This window comes from Danio aesculapii, chromosome 1, assembly GCF_903798145.1.
Source record: "Danio aesculapii chromosome 1, fDanAes4.1, whole genome shotgun sequence".
NCBI classification, from domain to species: domain Eukaryota; kingdom Metazoa; phylum Chordata; class Actinopteri; order Cypriniformes; family Danionidae; genus Danio; species Danio aesculapii.
The window spans coordinates 7,604,906-7,626,714 of NC_079435.1; the positions used below are offsets into that span (position 1 = coordinate 7,604,906).

The window sequence follows — 21,809 nt, forward strand, 5'->3', positions numbered from 1 at the left end:
AAAGAAAAATAAATTCAAAGGGGGGCGAATAATTCTGACTTCAACTGTATATATCAGCGCAATCTGGGCATTAGAATAATGCTTTTATTTACTTTCCTTGGTGACGACGTAATGATGGTGTAATGATGAAAGATTCAGTTTTACCTGCGTTAGGCTTAAATAAAATGGTGGTTTGAATGAAGATAAGAGCTCAAGGGTTTACGAGAACTGAAAGGCTACAGTGCTTTACATTTTCTTTGTGAATTTCCAACTAAAAACTGGACAAAAGGTGGATTGGATAACTTGCTGGTGAAAATTAATCGCACTGGATCAGTATGTTGTGTGGCAGGCAATGGTCGTCCTCACACTGCCCGTACTGTTGAAAATATCACCACTGTCGAAGACATGGTACTGAGCCAAGAAGACAGAGAAGAAGAAGGTGCAGTGATATAAATCAGGTGAGGTGGAAAATGTACACATATCCTATAATTTCATCTATTTGCCATTTAATTACAAAATATAAAAGTTGGAGGTATTTTTACTATAGAATGAATTGTGTGTGGATTTTTTGAGACATGATATATATATATATATATATATATATATATATATATATATATATATATATATATATATATATATATATATATATATATATATATATTAATTTAACAAGGAAGGAAAAATATAAGAAATACAGTGTGAATTTTTTTTGCTGTGTTAACAACACTTGGGAAACATACAGTTCATTTCAATTTCATTTCGCATTTACATTTATTTTCATTGTTGACTTCAAAACAACCAATTGTTTTCTTAATTAATTGATAACTGTTGCGGGAATTGTAGGCGACACATTTCAGACAGTTCACAATCACTTCTTTGTTTTGGAGAAAAAGAAAAACTCCATTTATCTGCACTTTGACAAAAAAACAGCACTGTAAATATAATATGACAGTGGCGTTTGAATGCAGCTCTAAGAGTCTCCATCACTAGAGAGAAGAATAATCATCAGAGACTGACCTCTTCTTCTCAGACTCGTATTTGCTGAGCAGTTTCTGCAATCCTCCGTTCTTGAAGCCTTGCGAATGGGCTGCTGGAGCTCCGACTGTGACCACATCATAGCAGGAATCTGCGGAGGAAACAGCAAAACATCCTTCAACAGGCCTCGCAAATCACAAACAAGCCCACAGCGCACCATTTACGTCTGCGTTTGGTCTTGGTTTATGTGCTTCCCGTTGTTCGGTGAACACATCCAAACAGCCTGTTCCTCCATTTCTCTGAAGGACCTGCAATTCGTCTGTTGAACAGTAAACAGTAGAGCCGTGTAAACGTGTGTGATGTGTGGAAAACAAGCACCTCCAGAGGCTTTGCTTTGTCTTTCTTTGCAGTATTCTTTGCTGCAAGACTGAAGGATTAATGCTGAAGAGTGAAGATGAAGCTGCAATGTTTGTTGAAAAGACTATATGCCTCAGTTTCATCAAAACTCTTTTATTAAATCATGTTATAGGCAAATTTATTCAGTGCTAAGTGCACTCACTATACTGAGAGCCTCAGCACAAGCACATTTCATACCAGATCTGTGGTATAATTTGGAAAAAAAATGTATATAAAAAATAAATGACACAATCCTAATATTGTAGTATTAAACTACAACTATTACTATTTGTCACAATCAACAGCGATCTTATCCTGGCAGATCGCTAAAGGACTACAGATGTACCAGTATATGGACAACAAGTCCCAGTCATGCACTTCACTCACACACCTGGCTTAGATCCCCCATGATTGCAAACAGACACAGCTGAAGACACAGACTATTTATACACCTCTCAAACACACACACACACACACACACACACACACACACACACACACACACACACACACACACACACACACACACACACACACACACACACACACACACACACACACACACACACACACACACACACAATGCTTAGTCTTGTTATACTGCTTTTGTGAACATTACAACGTGTTTCCCTTCCCTTGCCTTTCTTTGACGTGTTTTTAACCCTCGCCTTGTTTATTTGTTTATGTTGTCTGCCTTTTTGACCATCCTCCTGTTTAATGACCACGACTCTGGATTGCCTGTTTACATCTGTTTGCCCCTGTGTTGTCCATTGCTTGCCTGACCACCTCTGTTCAATAAACCTGCATTTAGATCCGGCCTTCCTTTGTCGGCATCCGCTTCACATTACACTATTGCTCCTTAAAAAATGTATATTAAAAATCACAATTTAGGAAATATTGTGCATAATGCAACATAATATAATTAAAAACAATTCTAACAAAGTTGGACAGTTATAAGAAATATATCATAAAATTTCTTATTAATATTATATTTCCTAAATTATTCTTATTTATAAAAACTGTATTATTTGTTTGTGTAACAAATAATGTGTATATAAAGAGAGATATAGAGTTACATTTAAAAAAAAAGTTTAAAAGTTTAGAAATCGTATATTATTAAATGCATTATAGACAAATTAAAACAATACTAATAATATACAATTATGAAAATATGTCATAAAATAAATTTGTGGATTTTTATCACATATTTATTATATTTATATTAATAATTTGAAATAATACATAAAACTTTATTGTTATTATTTTTTTATATATTATATTTCTTAAATTATTTTTGAAAATTATAAAACTACTATTGGTCTGTGTTACTGTATATATAAAGTTGAAGTCAGAATTATTAGCCCCCCCCCCCTGAATTATTAGCCCATTTTTTCCCCCAATTTCTGTTTAACGGAGAGAAGACTTTTCTAAACATAATAGTTTTAATAACTCATTTCTAATAACTGATTTATTATATCTTTGTCATGATGACAGTAAATAATATTTGACTAGATATTTTACAAGACACTTCTATACAGCTTAAAGTGACATTTAAAGGCTTAACTAGGTTAATTAGGTTAACTAGACAGGTTAGGGTAATTAGGCAAGTTATTGTATCACAATGGTTTGTTCTGTAGAGTATTGAAAAAAATTAGCTTAAAGGGGCTAATAATTTTGACCTTAAAACGATGTTTAAAAAATTTAAAACTGCATTTATTCTAGCCGAAATAAAACAAATAAGACTTTCTTCAGAAGTAAAAATATTATCAGACATACTGTGAAAATTTCCTTGCTCTGTTAAACATCATTTGGGAAATATTTTAATCGCTTTTATTGCACCTCGCATTTTTGGTATGTAAATGCGCGTTTGGTGTGACCGGCCCCTTAGGTTTTAGTCTTTAAAAACAGCAATACTTTCTTGGCATATTAGACCTACCGCTTTCTGTCACTGTCAGTCATTAACGGTCGAGTGCATTTTAATATTGGAGTGTGTTCTAATTCTACTGGTCGCACTAACTGTACCGCGTGCAATACTGCCATCAAATGGCGTTTACTTGTATTGCAGCATTAATTTACTAATTCTAAAACCAAACCGTTCCTCAGAAGCAGCATTTTAAAAACTCCGATGCGGGCCGGATGAAAGTGTTCAGCGGGCAGCATATGACCCGCGGGCCATAGTTTGCCCACCTCTGATATAAACACACCAATGCAAATAATATACAACTATAATAATAAAACAGATTTATAATCATACATTTACCCTATTATCCCTTCTATCCAGCTCATAAGTGAGACAGATATTTTATCATGGCCAAATGCAGACATTCCAACCACCTTATTTCATTAAAAAAATACCATATGCTAATTGATTTCCTGGAATCTCTGTCTTTTTCTTTTATTTAAACATCTCCTGAATATTACTTCAAAAGCGCCTCGTGGAAACAGAAAATTGCAGTCCTCCAGGAATTCAATCTCAGGCGTCATTAGTTCACTAAACATTCAGAGCTGTATGAGAGATGTGAAGGAGAAAAGGCTCGCTATGTCAACCAATAACTGTTTGACTGCATATTCCTACTTGTATTTTTCAGAGCTATCAAATGTGCGGTCGTGAAAGTGTTCAAACTGTGTTTTCTGACAATACATTTCACACAGACTTTATGAGATTCATCCCAATGGGTTGGATTCACCTCAGATCAGGCTCTGGTGCAAGAATCAAAGAGATCAACTATTAAATACAATAGAAAATCAAAATCCTGCCATCTTTTATTCACCTTCAACTTGTTCCAAAGCTTTCTTTCTTCTGTTGAAAAAACTTGAAAACACATTGAAAGTTTTAAAGGGATACCTCAACCAAAAATGAATATTTTAATTAATATTTACTCACTCTCGAGTGGTTTCAAATCTTTTTTAAGGAAGAATGTTGTACATTGGCAGCCACTGACATCCATAGTAGGAAAATTGCTGCCAGTTTACAACATTCTTCTAAATGTCTTCTTTTGTGACTCTCAAAAAAGGTTTGAAACTACCTGAGAGTGAGTTAATAATAATTAAAAATATGAATTTTTGTTTGAACTATTCCTTTAAAACCCTCTAACCTTTAATGTGGACATATGCAGAATGATTTTAAGAGTATTGTAACTAAAAACATAACATATTTTCGGCTTAGTCGCTTTATTAATCAGGGGAATAAACCGGCAACTTTACCAGCATATGTTTTACACAGCGGATGCCCTTCCAGCTGCAACTCACTCACACACACACTCATACACTATGGCCAATTTAGTTTACCCAATTCACCTATAACGCATGTTTTTGAACTGTGGAGGAAACCAGAGCACCCGGAGGAAACCCACGCCAACACGGGAAGAACATGCAAACTCCATACAGAAATGCCAACTGACCCAGCCGAGGCTCGAACCAGCAACCTTCTTGCTGTGAGGCAATAGTGCTACCCACTGCACCCCCTTGACACCCAAAACATAAAATATTAAATAAAAAATATATAACATTTAGATTTTTTATTTAAAAATTACACTGCAAATCAAATTAAAACCAATTGTTTAGTAAACAAGGCAAGTCTCTCATAATATGAAATATATTTACTATAAGAGAGAAAATATTACTTTACAAGCTGCACTGTACATAAAATCACAAACACATTAGGATATTATTCAAAAATATTACTGAAAATGATATAAAAGATGAATAAATATAAATTTACACACATTTACATATTTAAATATGTTGGGCTAAATAACCTGCAGATTTCTGTGGGCACAGACTCCATATAGGTAATATAAGCACTTAATATAAACAAAAATCACATTCAGGTAGAGCAGAGCAGGGTTTGAGTCCGGCAAAAGACAGATCCAAAAACCAGGTAAAACGACCCCCCCCCCCCCCCCAAAAAAAAAAAAAAACAGTGTAAAACCATGGTAAATGGATGGTTTGCTTTTGAAAACACTATTGGTTGAATCAAGAATGTCAAAAATGTACACAGCGCTCTCACAGCGTTTGTGAAATAAAGAATTGCAGATGCACGTAGCTCAGTCTACATATTTCTCAGTTCTCAAAAAATGTAGCCCTGAGCAAACATTTCCAATGAGCCTGGGCTGGAATATTAGCATGCGCAGAAATTAGCAGATTGAGTCTATATATAGTATTTACTTCTGTAAATGTGTGTAAATATATCATTGTTCAGTTTTTATATTAAATTCAGTCATTTCATTGGCTAATATGCAAATGCTTTAATGATTTATTTACAATAACATGTGTAAAATAATCTTTTTTTACATTATCTGAGAAACTTGCTTTTTGTTTTCTTTTTTCTCCATTTCCACTCATCCCGATGCCTCTAGAGTGCAGAGCCATTGATCCAAGACCTATGAAGTGATGATGCCATCATCGAGGACCTCAAGAAAAAACATACAAAGAGATGATGCCAACCATAGAGGACTTCTAGAGGTCTCCATAATCCTGGACCAGGCTGTATCCTGAGCAGATGCTGTGGTGGTCATGGAGAAGTGGAGAGCATACGACTGATTCCTGAAAGACCCCAGTGACAGACGAGTCTCCGCATTGAGCCTAAACACCCGCAGCTTCTCCATGATGGACGTCCAGCCTTCTCCAGCCTCCGACTAGACTGCAGCTCTGCACAAGAAGTTTGGCCAGAGGAGAAATGGTCGTGCCCAAATGAGCCGGGTTTCTCTCTAGGTTTTCTTTCCATCACTTTCCTCAATTGGTAAAGGTTGTTCCTCGCCTCTATCTTCCTTGGTTTGGGACTTGTGGAGCTGCACATTGATAGATTTGCTTCAGTGTTTGGACTTTTAGCAGTGAAAATGAAACCACACTGAACTCAGCTAAACTGAACTTCAACTCTGAAAACTGGACTGACACAGTTTCAGTTTACTACAACTTCTATGTTAAGCTGCTTTTGTCTACGTTGTAAAAGCGCTATAGAAACAAAGATAAATTTATTTACCAAACAAGTAATTGAAATTGCATTGTAAAACTTAAAAGTAATAAAATATATAGTTTTTCTATTTCATGTTTTAATTAAATTACTCCCAAAATCATTCATAAAGAAAAATCAACACATAAATCCGCAGATCTTATTATATTTTTAAATTCTGTGCATGAATAGCACAAAATGTCGACAAATTGTGTCTGGCCCTGCTTATCACCTCTTATTCCAACGCTGGAGTAAATGAATGTGAAATGTGTTTGCATGTGGTCACAGTGAAGGTCGTACAGTATTTCTGCTAGAGATTTATGCAAGGTCATCCAATGGGCTCCTCTGGAAGTGTGCGCTACACATTAAAATGGCCAATAATGATGCAGACCCATTGAAACCCACTGACCCCGGAGCATCGGGAGCATGGTGACGGCGTCCACTAAGGCTTTCCTGGCCGCTTTTTTCCTCAGCTAATGACGACGAGGTTTTCGTGCAGTTCCCCGGCTCCTTCCACTGCATCTAATTGGCTGTTTCACAACAGTGTGCCCACACGATGAATACAGTGGCATATATACGGGTCAGGATCATCCGTCACGCTTGGCCCAATTTGGAGGCGATTTGTGCAGGTTCTTGCAGTGTCTATAAATGGAGGCTCTGATCCGAGGGGTTCGGGCACCTGTGTCTCTCAGCGGTGGAGACAAATTGTTTGCAGCGGCTAAGACACGTTAAAAATAAGGATGCCAATTTACCATGTTAATTTAGTGTGTTGATTCCATACTGTGTACAAGCATATAGAACCAACTTTGTGTTTTCAAATATTTCCCATGTGATGTTTAACAGACCGAGGATAATTTCACAGTATTTCCTCTAATATTTTTTCTTCAGAGGAAAGTCTTTTTTTATTTGGCTTGATTAAAAGTACTTTTTATACATTTTAAAACTTTTTTTAAGGTCAATATTTTTAGCCCCCTTTAGATATTTTTTGATTGGCTACAGAACAAACCACTGTTGCTCAACAACTTGCCTAATTATCCTATCTTGCCTAGTTATCCACTTGTTAAATCGTGACGTATGAAATACTGTTTCCAGGTCCAAGCCGCTTCTCATTTGAATTGAGAAAATATTGTTTATGACCACTTTTTAGTCATATAACAAGAGAATTTGATACAAAATCATAGTGTACACAACAGTCTCTGGGCTAGCTGCCTCACAGACACCAATATTTTAACAATTTATAAACAATTAATCCCTTTCTGGCCATCTGATATTTGGCATGGATATATATATATATATATATATATATATATATATATATATATACATAGCTGTCGTGTCTTTGAAAGTAGTATTTATCGCTTTGTAAACGTTTATTATTACCAGTTGATGAGCCTTCCCGTGATGTCACACTTAACAAGCGTAATATAGCCATAATAAGCCTTTAAATGTCACTTTAAGCTGAATACTAGTGTTTTGCAAAAAATAGAAAATATTATGCACTGTCATCATGGTAAAGACAAACAAATTAGGTATTAGAAATTAGTTTTTAAAACTATAATGTTTAAAACTGTGTTGAAAAAAATCTCATCTCCATTGAGCAACAATTGGGAAACATTTGGGCTAATAACATTGACTTCAACTGTATGACAATTAAAGGAACAGTACACAGAAAAAGATCACTCGCCCTTATGTTGATCCATATTAATGTTTCTTTCCATTGTGGATCGTAAATTATTGACTATAATGGTGACCAAACAGGTTTTGACCCAATTGACTTCCAATACATTGACCACAATGTATTCAATGGGAAACGAAACAGGTAAATGCCACTCTTCAAACATTATTCATTGAGGTTTCACATATAGAAATCTGATGAATGGCAATATATGCAAATTATATATACGCGTGGTGTCGCAGTGTGTAGCTCTGTTGCCTCACAGCAAGAGGGTTGCTTGTTCGAGTCTCGGCTGATCAGTTGGCATTTCTGTGTGGAGTTTGCATATTCTCCCTGTGTTGGCGTGGGATAGGTTAGGTGCTCCGGTTTTCCCCTTCAAGTCCAAAGACATGCGCTATAGGTGAATTGGCTAGGTTAAATTGTCCATAGTGTATCTGTGTGAATGAGAGTGTATGGTTGTTTCCCAGTATTGGGTTGCAGCTGGAAGGGCATCTGCTGCGTAAAACATATGCTGGATAAGTTGGTGGTTCATTCTGCTGTGGTGACCCCAGATTAATAAAGGGACTAAGCCAAAAAGAAAATAAATGAATGAATGTCCCGGTATATTGGCTTTAATTATATATCTATATCATACGTTCATATTTGATCATATATCAGATTTTGATATGGGCTGGAACAACATGAGGATAAGTGTATCAGAATTATTTTGTCCATCTCAGAAATTAGTACAAAATAATAGCACAGATGTATGACAAAAAAAAGATTTATATATATATATATATATATATATATATATATATATATATATATATATATATATATATATATATATATATATACACTTGTCACCATCTTGGTCCCAGCTAATCCCCTCACCAACCAGCAGAGGTCATTGTCAATGAAATACTAAGGCCCAATCACAATTCTACTTTCGTACCGCTACCCCTACCCCTACCCCTTTCTCTTCGCCCTTAAAAACAAGTGTTAAGGGGAAGGGCTTCAAACTGTACCCCTAAGAAATGGGACAGCACTACAGCACCTGCACACATCATCATGTCATTGCGATCTGTTGCTTCATATGAGATCAGACGATGGCGACTGCTGTAGTTATTCCAGTTGTGTTATTTTTTGGTATTTATCTTCAGGAAAGCACTGAAGGCAACAATATCATGTCATCATAACAATCTGATAAAGCAATAAGATCATAACTGTACTGTGCATTTACATCGTGGCCATATTCATATTCATGTAAACACACGAAAACAACATTAACATTATAGCAGACACCATAAAAAGATCATTCCCAGCCACTAGACTTTTCTGACAGGGGATTGGAGTGTCATCGAGTGTCAGATGTGAAAGCATGTTGTGGGACTGCTATACAGGAGTTATTAGCAGGGATTATAGATAGCGAAATTTAGTTTTTATTTTAGTGTTTTTTTTAAAGCATGACGGTTAAACACAAACGTTATTAATATATTTGCAAAAATTCGTAATAATGACAAAAAAATACTAATTTGTGCATCTTCTGACTTCCAGGTGGAGCTATGCTGCCGTTGTGGTGGGTGTATTCTGGGAATTTTTTCTTACCCCTTGGTTTCAAGTGTGGTCCTGAAAAATCTCTCTTTCGAGGGGTATCCAGCCCTTCCCCTTAGTCCTAAGCCTTCAAGCTAAAATGAATTGGGGCACCCCTACCCCTACAAATGAACGCACAAAACAAGGGATGAGGTAGGGGGAAGGGCTAATGAGTAGAATTGGGATTGGGCTTAAAGCTGTTTCTGGACTCCAAATCCCACAATCCTGTATTTGGTGCTGACTGTCAAGCACCTGATGGCAATCTTTACTAGCACATAAATACAGACTCTAATGCCAGTTCATTGCAAAGTCTTGTTTTACTGGCAGACCATTCTGAGCGGGTTTTTTATATTGCCAGACTGTGTTTTCGGTTGCCAACTTGTTTTCTCAGATTGTGATTGTAATCTGACTGCCCTGACCATGGCCTGGAATCTCACCTATGATTTTTCTCTGTGTGCCTGGACTGATTACGCCTGCTTTAGTGCTCATTTGCCTATTTTAGTAAGTGTTATATATTTCTGTGTTGCAGTTTATGGTACTATAATAAAGAAGCTTGCAAATGAATCCACAACCTTCTGAAACTTCTTTACAATACTGACAGTGAACGTTTTAAAATTCAATACTTTGGTCTGGTAAACTGCACATTAATGTACACAACATATTTCTAGATAATCTACTTTAATGCTTTTTAAAAAAAGTGATGATTGTAATTTAATTATAACAACATGATAAATCAGATGATCAACTGAGTGTGATTGACTGCTCTAGTTTAAAGTGAAATGCTCAGTTCTTCTATAATGCGATTTAGGATATTCAGTGAGAAATGTAAGACGGGACTTGACATCTGAATGTGTGAATAGGTTTGGAAAGATTAGCAAACACTTCTGTGTTTCGAAAAAGCCGGCATTTCAAGAAGGCTTAAATATTTGTCATGTTATGGCACTTAAGCACAGCTAAGTGTCTTGTCACCAGCAGGAAAAACTGACAAACAAAAACACGGGTGACATTTAGTGTGAATGCTGACGTGGAGCCTGTGAAGTGCTGTCCACTACTCAGGCCAGAAACACAGAGGAAATGAGCCTTAAAAACTGAGCAGCATTAACACATGAAGACAAGCAGCTTTTAAACTCTCATCCTGTCATTCAGCTCTTCTCTTTCACTCTCTCTGTCATCCTTAAGATGCATGTGTTAAGATTGTGGAGGACTTTCTTCTGTACAGGAGTATAATCATTTTAACATTTGCGATCAAGGACCCCTATAAACACCACCTCCTCCTCTATATTCATGTTCTGGGCCACATAAACCACTCATCCATCCAATCATCCAATTATAATTCACATCATCCGTCCAAATATTAGACCAATAATCCATTCCTCCACACATTCATTCCATCATCTAACCATCTGTCTACACATTCACCCTTACAATGATCCTTCCATCCATTCACCCATCAATGCATACAGTCACACATTCATCCATCCATTCAATCATCCACTCTGTGTATCCAATCAATCATCTACCCATCATTACATTCTTTAGATCACCAATCCATTCATCCAATCATACACCCACACATACTTCCATCATCCATCCACCCATCATGCATCTATCCATCCATCCACCCATACTTCCATCATCCATCCAATCATTCGCCCACCCATACTTCTGTCATCCATCAATCCATCCATCCATCCAGTCATCCTCCTGTCCATATTCCATCATCTATCCATCCATCCATCCATCCATCCATCCATCCAAACATCATTCATTCTATTATCTATCTTTCCATCCATCTATGCATCTATCCAATCATTAATCCATGCTTTGTATGCTCATCCATCCGTCAATAAAATCATTCATCTATCCATCTGTCCAGTCATCCACCCACTCATGCTTACAACATCCATCTATTTATCTAAAAATCCACCTATCATGCGTTGCATTAACAATCCATGCATCCAATCACCCATCTATCCACTCATCCTCCGTTCCATCATCCATCCATTTATCCAATCATCTGCCCACCCATCCATTCAATAGTCTACCCATCTGTAATTCCACCATCCATCCATCTGTCCATCCAGTCATCCACCCATTCATACTTACAACATTCATCTGTTTATCCAAAAATCCACCCATCATTTGTTGCATTAACAATCCATCTATCCAAACTTATCATTCCCCCATCTTCCATTCCATCATCCAATCATCTATCCATCCATCAAATATCCACTCAATCATACCCCCACCCAAAATTCCATCCTCCATCTATCCATCCATCCATCCATCCATCCATCCATCCATCCATCCATCCATCCATCTATCTATCCATCAAATCACTAAACCATCCTTTGTATGCTCATTCATCCAATCAGCCATCCATCAATCATCCACCTATACTTCCATTATCCATCCATCCATTCTTTCATCCACCCATCCTTTGTATTCCCATCCATCCATCCATAAATCAATCCAGTCATCCGCCTGTCCATATTCCATCATCTATCTCTCCATCCAAACATCCACCATACATTGATTCAATCATCCATCTATCCAGTCATCTCCCCATTTATACTTACATCATTCATCTGTTTATCCAAAATCCACCCATCATATATTGCATTAACAATCTATCCATCAAATCACCCATCTTATCATCCACCCATCCTGTTTCATCTTCCATCCATGCATTATTAATCAGCAATACATCCACCATATATTCACCCAATCATCCACCCACCCATACCTCTATTCATCCACCCATCCAATCCATCTATCCATCCATCCATCCATCCATCCATTCATTCATTCATTCATTCATTCATTCATTCATTCATTCATTCATTCATTCATTCATTCATCCATCCATCCAATCATCCACACACCCATACTTCTGTCATCCATTCATCCATCAAAGCATGCATCCATGCTTTTTTCACATTCATCCACAGTAATCCATCCATCCATTCATCTATTCACCCATTAATTTTTCCACATTAATCCACAGTCATTCATACCCATTCCTCCATTCAATCTTCCAACCATTCATCCAGTCATCCATCCATCCATCCATACACCAATCTAGTCATCCACCCGTCCATAATCATCTGTCTCTCCATCCAAACATTTACCCATCATTCATTCTATTATAAATCTTTCCATCCATTTATGGATCCATCCTTCACATACTCATCCATCCATCTATCCAATCATCCATTTATCCATCCATCCAGTCATCCACCTATTCATACTTCATCCATCTGTTTATTAAAAAATCCACCTATTATTTGTTGCATTAACAATCCATCCATCCAATCACCAATCTATCAATCCATGCATGCATCCATCCATCTTTCCATCCATCCATCCTAATTATTTACTCATCCTTCCAATTTTCAACCCAGTCTTTAAACTCATCCAGCCAGCTCAAAAGGTGTTGAAAAGTACACACATGTCCCAGTAAAACTACATTTAACCTTAATAACAAATGTTTCTGACACATCAAATCAGCATATCAGAATGATTTCTAAAGGATTACCAGACACTAAAATTAGTTTATGATGCTGACAGCTCAGAGCAATAAATGACATTTTACACCATCCTCATTTACAAAACAGTAAAAGGAGCTAAACCATCTGAACGTTAGCATCAGTGTGACGCACTAGCGGGATTTCTGTTCACTGCTTGTCAGCTGCAGTGAGTGATTTAGCGCCGACATGAATCTTGTCCAGTCAGGAATGACGGTGTTGTGCTGTCATCTCCTCATTTAGTGAGCACCTGTCAACATCTCCCCGCTGACTGTCCCGCACCTGCCACTGGGACCCACGGGTGAAGCACAGCAGCAGAGTTCGGTTGCTAAAATGAGCTCTGCTAATAGGTTTTCAGCTAACTGCTTTCCAATGCAAAATAAACAACATGATAAAAAAGCTTTGCATACTCCCATTTTACTACAACAACAAGCATAACGTTGAATTTTCAGCATCTAATATTCAGCGTCACATGACCTGTCAGAAATCATTCTATAAAGATATTTTGATGCACAAAAGCATTTCTGATTATTATTAATTTTAAAAACTTGCTCTGCTTCATAATTCTGTAGACGTTTGTATAATAATTACTTCCCGTATAACATTTTTAAGGAGTACCAACTTTGAATCACAGGAATACATGACATTTTAACATATATTCAAATAAAAAGCTATTTTAAATTGCAATATTATTTAATAATCAATACATTATGCTTTTTTTAATTAAGTAAATTTAGTAAGTTTACATTCATGTATTTATTGACATGAACACATCATTAACAATACTTGTACAGCAATTATTATTCAGAGTTCAGCATTTACTATAGCAATATTAACATCCAAAGTTGTTCATTCCATTGTAATATTTTTGTTGTTGTTGCTTGTAGCACTTTTATATTAATATTCAATACCAGCCTTTATTTCAGAATAGTCCCCCCCATCCCCCCCAATCCGCCCCGCAACTGACGTCAAAAATATAACGACATTCGGCCCAACAAAACATGTATTTTTGAATCTCTGTCATTGTTGTGCAGTCGCATAAACCCACTTGTGGATTTGACCCCACCTACTGGACATTTAAAGTACTATACGGTATATTCGGGTTACTTTCGGTTTCTCTCAGCGTGCGGTCGAGAATAACACACATGCAGATTATTTCTGGGGCTGAAGTAAACATTGCAATATATGTCCATTAGTGCTCTACTTTTACTAAATCTCTATTTTTGTAAATATTCAAGGGTCATTTGATTATAATCAGTTTTATACCGCCTGTATTGTGTTGTACAAACACATCTTCATGGCTTACACGTTATGCTGGTGGTGTAAATATGATCATTTTGCTAATATTCGATTCAAATGGACCTATTTTATAGATTTTCCTAATATGCATATTAAGATTTGTATAAAAAAATGTGCATTCATAAAATTTTACTGCTGGCTGAATTGAATGTGTACTCAAAAAATATAGATATTAATTACTAATTTAAAATAAGCTGAAACAACACAGTTCTTGATATTTCATTGGGAAAACTTCCACAAAAAATTGTTAAAAGTGTTAAGTTAACTTAATTAATTTGTGTTGGGACAACATGAATGAATGGTGGGGAACTCTGCATTTTTTACAATGTGTTAAAGTAAATGTAAATAAACTAAATAAACTAAAAGAAGGAGCTTTGATACTCTGTGGAAGAATGATTCCACTTTTTTGTTGTGCTTGAATGATAAAGCGGCCCTCCTATGAATTGTCAGTCACTGATATGACCCCTGGTTTAAATACTTTAACAATAAGGTTCCAGTGTGTAATCAAGTAAACAAACAATGAAAGTTACATTACATAACAAGCTTAACACTAATTGATGCACTGAGCTAACATGAATGACTTGAGGATGACTTGTGAATGAATGACTTTATTTTTATTAACTGATGTTAACAAAGAAGAATATTAACAGTAATAAATGTAACTTTTATTGTTTGTTCACCTGATTAAACACTAGGACCTTATTGTTAAGTATCTTAACTATTCTAAAATAAAGACTTATTTATTAATATAACAGTGCTACAAGCAACAAAAAACATGAATTACAATGGAATGAGATTGAAAGTTAACTAGTTATTATAGATTGACACACATAAACACATACACTACCTGACTAAAGTCTTATCGCCTATCCAAGTTTTAGGAACAACAAACAATAAGCTGACTTCTAGTTGATCATTTGGTATCAGAAGTGACTTGTATGAAAGGCAAATGTATGAAAACCCACATCTCTGCAATGACTCAAACCACTTATTAATAAAGTCATCTGGAATGGTAAAGAAAGCGTTCTTGCAGGACTCCCAGAGTTCATCAAGATTCTTTGGATTCATCTTCAATGCCTCCTCCATCTTAACCCAGACGTGTTCAACAATGCTTATGTCTGGTGACTGGGCTGGCCAATCCTGGAGCACCTTGACCTTCTTTGCTTTCAGGAACTTTGATGTGGAGGCTAAAGTATGAGAAGGAGCTCTATCCTGCTGAAGAATTTGCCCTCTCCTGTGGTTTGTAATGTAATGGGCAGCACAAATGTCTTGATACCCTCAGGCTGTTGATGTTGCCATCCACTCTGCAGATCTCTCGCACGCCCCCATACTGAATGTAACCCCAAACCATGATTTTTCCTTCACCAAACTTGACTGATTTCTATGACAATCTTGGGTCCATGTGGGTTCCAGTAGATCCTCTGCAGTATTTGTGATGATTGAGATGCAGTTCAACAGATGATTCATCAGGAAAATCGACCTTCTGACACTTTTACAAATGATCAACTAGAAGTCAAGTTATTATTAGTTGCTCTTAAAACTGGGATCGATGACAAGACTTTTGTCAGATAGTGTACAATATACATGTAAATTCTTATGGTTCAAAGTCTTAAATGTCACACGGTTCCTGCAGAAATCAGTCTAATAATCTTACATACATTCAGTTTTCTTTTTCAAAGCTGTAAGAATATTTCCTTCCAAACACACCCAAAGAACTTGAACAGATCAGTGTGTGGGGGACGCACCTGTTTTCCTGGGACACGTGACCCTCATCCTCTGCGTGTGCAGGTTGATGGGAATGAACTCCAGATACTTCTGGCCTTTGCTGCAGCTGGGCTTGAACGACGGGCCTGCAGAAGATCACATAAAGTCAAACGTTTCAATGTAATCTGCTGTAGCCATCGCTCAAGAACAAAGCAAACACACACAGACAGACAAAAGAGCGGCTCTCTGTCTCCATCTGCCTCATGCAAACACACCGCTGATCTTATTCTGACTCTGTGTGTGCGTTTGGGCTTCAGCAGATCATGACTGATTCAGGATCTGCTGTTCGGCACATGTGTGATATGCAGATTAAGGGGCCGTTTACTGAAATTATGCTTTTTTTATTTATTTATTTATTTTTTCTTAGGATAGGTATAGGCATAAACTAGTATAAGAGTCTGACGATGCTTGGATGTTGGTGTATAAGTGACTGGTTTTTCAAATGTTTGCTGTATCGTGTGCTGACCAGTAGCTTTTAATGTGGAAGGTCCTTTCTGTTGGAGATACTGTTGCCCTAAAAAACTAAATAAAATAGTCGCAAAAACAACCATACATATATATCGTATATATACCTTCATATATACCTTGACTTTTATAAACCACGGTAAACTTTAAAATATTAGTTATCGTCCCATGCCTAGTGGAGATTACAGACAGGAAGGCATTGGGAGCAGAAAGGGAAAAGGATCCAAAAAGGTCCACGAGTCGGGAAACCACTAGAAATATTTTTTTTGGGACTAAAAACATGAGACGCAGTGTGCAAGAATGTTTTATTTTTTAAACTACCTCCTCTGCCATGTTGTTGTCAAATAAAACAGTCGTCACGCAAACTTACTACTGTAAACAGAAGATCACAACACATGCCCCGCCTCTGAGTTCTACTGATTGGTCCACTGCTTTGGAACTGACATTGATGAGTGGGGCTGTGTGTAAAAGTTGAAAATACATTTTGCAGACACTGCAAAAATGAACACAACGATCATCTGTAAAGTGTATTTATATAGAAAAAACTATGGAAAAGTAATACATTGGAATGGAAAACTGTGTGAATGTCCCCTAAGTATATCATTTACTCGTATCATAAAAAGTTTTTTCTTATTTGTAGGCTATTTGCCAACTTTAAGGACGGAAACTCTTTGAAATCAGAAATTTTTCCGCTTTAAAAAATAAGTATGATTCATGTTGTGTCAATCAGATTTACAGACTGCTTCTGTAACCTTCATCCGTTATAAAAAAGATGAAAGTTACAGAAAAATTCAGATGAAGTTAACTTTTATTTTTTCCTGCAGCCATGGTAAACATTTTGAGAGCGTTTTTGACAGTTTAGAACCACCAATAATCAAAAATAATGAGCAGTCGGTGCCAGTGGTGTAGTGGTTAGTGTGTCGACACATGCACTCTGGTGCTCACGGCGACCCGAGTTCGATTCCTGCCTCGCGGTTCTATGCTGATCCCTCCCCTCTCTCTGCTCCCCATGCTTTCCTGTCAATACACTCTTCTTTCCTATCCAATAAAGTTAAAAACCCCCCCAAAAAATAAATAAATAAATAAAGAGCAAATAAATCAGGGGTCACCAAACTTGTTCCTGGAGGGCCGGTGTCCTGCAGATTTTAGCTCCAATCCTAATCAAACACACCTGAACAGGCTAATCAAGGTCTTACTAGGTATACTTGAAACACCCAGCCAGGTGTGTTGAGGCAAGTTGGAGCTAAACCCTGCAGGGACACCAGCCCTCCAGGACCGAGATTGGTGACCCCTGAAATAAATCAATATTTTAAAAAAAATCTAAAGTTTGAGTTTCTAAAACACATCTGAATTGAGTTTTCTTCATATTGAGTTTAAACGATCAGATGCACAGAATTATCGCAGTGTTTACTTCATTGGTTAAATGCAGATGGAAAAACAACATGTAAGATGGTATAACAATATGTAAGATTATCATTTTTAATAAAAGAATTGAGACAAAAACACACTAATTTGATTATTAAATTCAACTTTCTCTCATTGTAATTGTTTGACTGTCTTTAATAACAAAAATAGAAAATAGAAAACAGCAACAACAAAAACAAATCTAGTTATTAACCCAATATAGTATTTATGATTAATAATAGAACATTTTCCATTGGTTTCCCATCCAATTCAGGATCCAGTTTATAATTCTTCTGTTTGTGTTCAAGTGCCTAATTTGGCACCTAAATATCTATCAGCTCTCCTGCATCCCTATAACCCTCCGAGAAGTTTAAGTTCTTGTAATCTTAATTTATTGAAAATCCCAACTTCGAGGCTGAAACGAAGGGGGGACCAAGCTTTTTCGGTGGTGGGCCCTCATTTTTGAAATGGTTTGCCTGTACAAATCACTTTACCTGTTTTTAAATCTCTTCTTAAAACTCACTTGTCCTTTTTAACTTTTAACAAGTATTTAACAAGTACAACATGCTGTTAAGGTTTCTTAATTCGTCTGCCCTTGCTTCATTAAGCAGTGTTTCTTCATTTGTAGAATTTTCTTCATTTTCTTCACCACTTATTGTTATTTGCATTTTATGTACAGCACTTTGGTCTGCCCTAGCTGTTTTGAAAGTGCTCTCTAAATTTAATAAACTAAACTAAACTAATATTTTTATATTTTATTTATGCAGCACGTCATTTAATGAATTTATTTTTGTCAAAAGCATACGAAGCAACAAGTGTTCTTGTAAAAATTGGCAACCAAATAAACATTTGAACCCAAAACATGATTTCAAAAACTAAAATGCCCAGCAGGCAACATCATAAGGCGTTATTATTAGGTTAGATTTAGTTCATGACACCAGGTGACCAAAATTTAATGTCTAGCCAGCGTCTAAGGACAACATTTTTTTGACGTCCAATAACGATGTCAAATTACATTGATATTTGGTTAATTTCAGGTTGTGTTGAAACGTGACCAAAATCCAATGTCTGATAGATGTCATAGTGGTAACGTCCACGCAACATCAAAGTGTAACATGACTAGACGTTGATATTTGGTTGATTTTAGGTTGACTTTATGTTGGGCATTAGACATTGACGGCGACCTGGTGTTGGGTTCTGACGTCAACCCGGTTTTCATTTCCAAGCAAAATCCAATGTCCCCATGACGTTGGGGTACGTTGGGGTACAACGTCAATATGACATCATGTTGGTGTCCTGTGCCAGGTGTGATCCGAAGCACGAGTTTTGGGATACATTTAAACAACTGTGTGTTTGTGTGTGGGTGTGGGTGTGTGTTGCAAAACACTATAGCGGTGCATTTGAAAGCCATGATCAAAATTTCGGCCTGATTAAATGAATGAAATGAAGGCAATTAAACATCAATTGAAAGTGAGAGGCGAAAACAAAGCGGTCATTCACTACACGTGTGAAGAAAACGTCTTTCATAAAGGATTAAAGTGATCCTGGATGACCTCAAGTGACTGTCTCTGCATTAATGTGCGATACAGCAACACACACACGCACACACACATCTGATTGCAGACAGATCACTCTCACAAACAACAGCTCATTTGTTCTTCAATCCACTAAGAGCGGGATTTTGCAGAATTAAGCACCACCTGCTTTGTACGAAAACAAGGCAATTAAAATGTTAAGAAAGGGATACTGTAAGCCCTACGGAGAGGCGAATATCGGCCGGCGACACACGGCAGGCTTTTGATGGCGTCAGTGTAAAATATGCAAATGCAGGCAACAAAGAGGCTTTGAAATGTTAGCAGCTCTAATAACAACTTTCAAAGTGAGTAAATTATCTGAGCAGCTGCGTCCTGAGCAGACAAAGAAATATTAAGAATAGACCATGGGATAAATAAATAGACAAATAAAGGATATGTTAACTAATACTGGTTATTAAATATAAAGCAATATTTAAACAATTACATAAAGTATAGGTACTTTAAGTTTCTGTACTTTATTACTATTACAAACTGATATATACTGCCTTTACATTTATTTTTACACCTAAAATATCATTAAACAATAACTAAAGATTAATGACTAAAATATCATGTATAAATTCTTTTTTAAACACTAGTTTTAAATTAAGTACACTACCAAAAAGGTTATGTAGAAACATCTCACTTAATTAAATGATACACTAACTACTACTGGGTATTAAATATAAATATAAAGCAAAATCGACATATTAGAAACGCATTTAAATCTTTCTGATGGCAGCTTAAAGACGCCTCTCATATGGAGAATGAAGTCACATGCTTTGCTCTGGTGTGAGTGTAAAAACCTTGATGGTTCTGTGGGTCTCATCTATCAAATGTGAGCTTTATTTAGCATTTTCTATTGGATTTCAGTTAGGGCATTGGTTGGGCCATTCCACAGCTTGATTTTCTTACTCTGAAAGCATTTGAGAGTTTCCTTGGCTGTGTTTTGGATCATTGTCTTGCTGAAATGTCCACCCTGGTTTCATCTTCATCATCCTGCTAATGTAGATGTTAGACTGAAGCAGCGAATATTCAATTACACAGAGAGAGGACAGAGGGTTGCTGAAGAACTATAGTGAGAGATTTCAGCTGCTGTCTGGGCTTTCACTGCCTTTCTACACCGCCCTATATATGGATTTTTTTTAATTGTTACCAACATCTGGTGGAAATTTCAAGTCAACAGCATCTTTAGAAATATGTTTTCTGAGAAAAATGGTGACGTGTTGACTTAGTATATATAGTTTATTTACTGATGTGTACTGTATTTACTTATTTATTACAGACCTGAAACATTAATAAACAATAAAAAACAATTTAAGAACAAAACATATTTTACAAATTAACAAGTTTTGGACTTTAAATTTGGACTTTAAATTTACAAAAAAAAATATAAAGTCCATTTCAATGTTTCCATCAGTTTTCAGCATTTGCTATTAATAAGTAAGTTTTGAGTAAAAGTTTATATTGTGGTAAATTTGAGAAACTTCTGATAACTATTCTGGTATTATTCTGCTATGTATTATATATATGTACAGTGAAATAAGTAGATATATATACAAATATGTACAAATATATATAATATGTATAAAAATATATATTTTTCTCCAATAATTAAGGCCTAAAGTCATGTAAAATTGGCCTATTGTCAATATAGTCATTATTTTGCATACAAGTGGGAAGCCGCTGTGTAATAACCCAGATAATAAACATCCAGCCAGTAGCTATCGCAAAATAAATGCCCCCCTCCAGTTTATTTATTTTTAAATTAGTTTGAACAGAGAGCAAAAAAAATGATTGTCTTTTAAAGTAAATATTATACAAAAAGTATTATGTAGAAATATTTCACATCTATTATATTTAAAAACCTAAAATATATAGCATACTTTTAAATTAAGAGTAGTTTGTAGTCTGAAAAGCTACAGCTTCAAAGCGAGCCCACTTATAAATAAAACGTCTTTTATCAGGACGCTCATGCATCTTAATCTCATGTGTATATGCATCATCTAATATATATTTATCATAAAGTGCTACTCGCTCTTTGTGTAAAAGTTTTCTAACAAGAACAATGAAGTGGCTCCAGTGGGAGTTATTTATTCTGTGTATCAGTAAGCACTGTTTCTGAACGCGCTCAAAAACCTCCATTGTAGTCCTCAGTTTCTCAGAAAAGAAAATCTGATTTGACACAAAAGAAAACTTAGCTTAATACTCACACACAATGC

General features: G+C 36.2%; 1 protein-coding gene across 4 annotated transcripts in view; it reads right to left on the reverse strand.

The window, feature by feature from the left end:
- Window positions 1–21,809, reverse strand: part of inpp4b (inositol polyphosphate-4-phosphatase type II B) — a 333,119-nt gene that overhangs the window by 99,941 nt on the left and 211,369 nt on the right. For all 4 annotated transcript variants that reach the window (XM_056456463.1, XM_056456462.1, XM_056456465.1 and 1 more), the window contains 2 exons: window positions 16,126–16,230; window positions 1,000–1,108 (listed from right to left, as the gene is read on the reverse strand). In XM_056456463.1, the coding sequence (XP_056312438.1) occupies window positions 1,000–1,108; window positions 16,126–16,230 (214 nt within the window). The remainder of the gene's footprint in view (window positions 1–999; window positions 1,109–16,125; window positions 16,231–21,809) is intronic.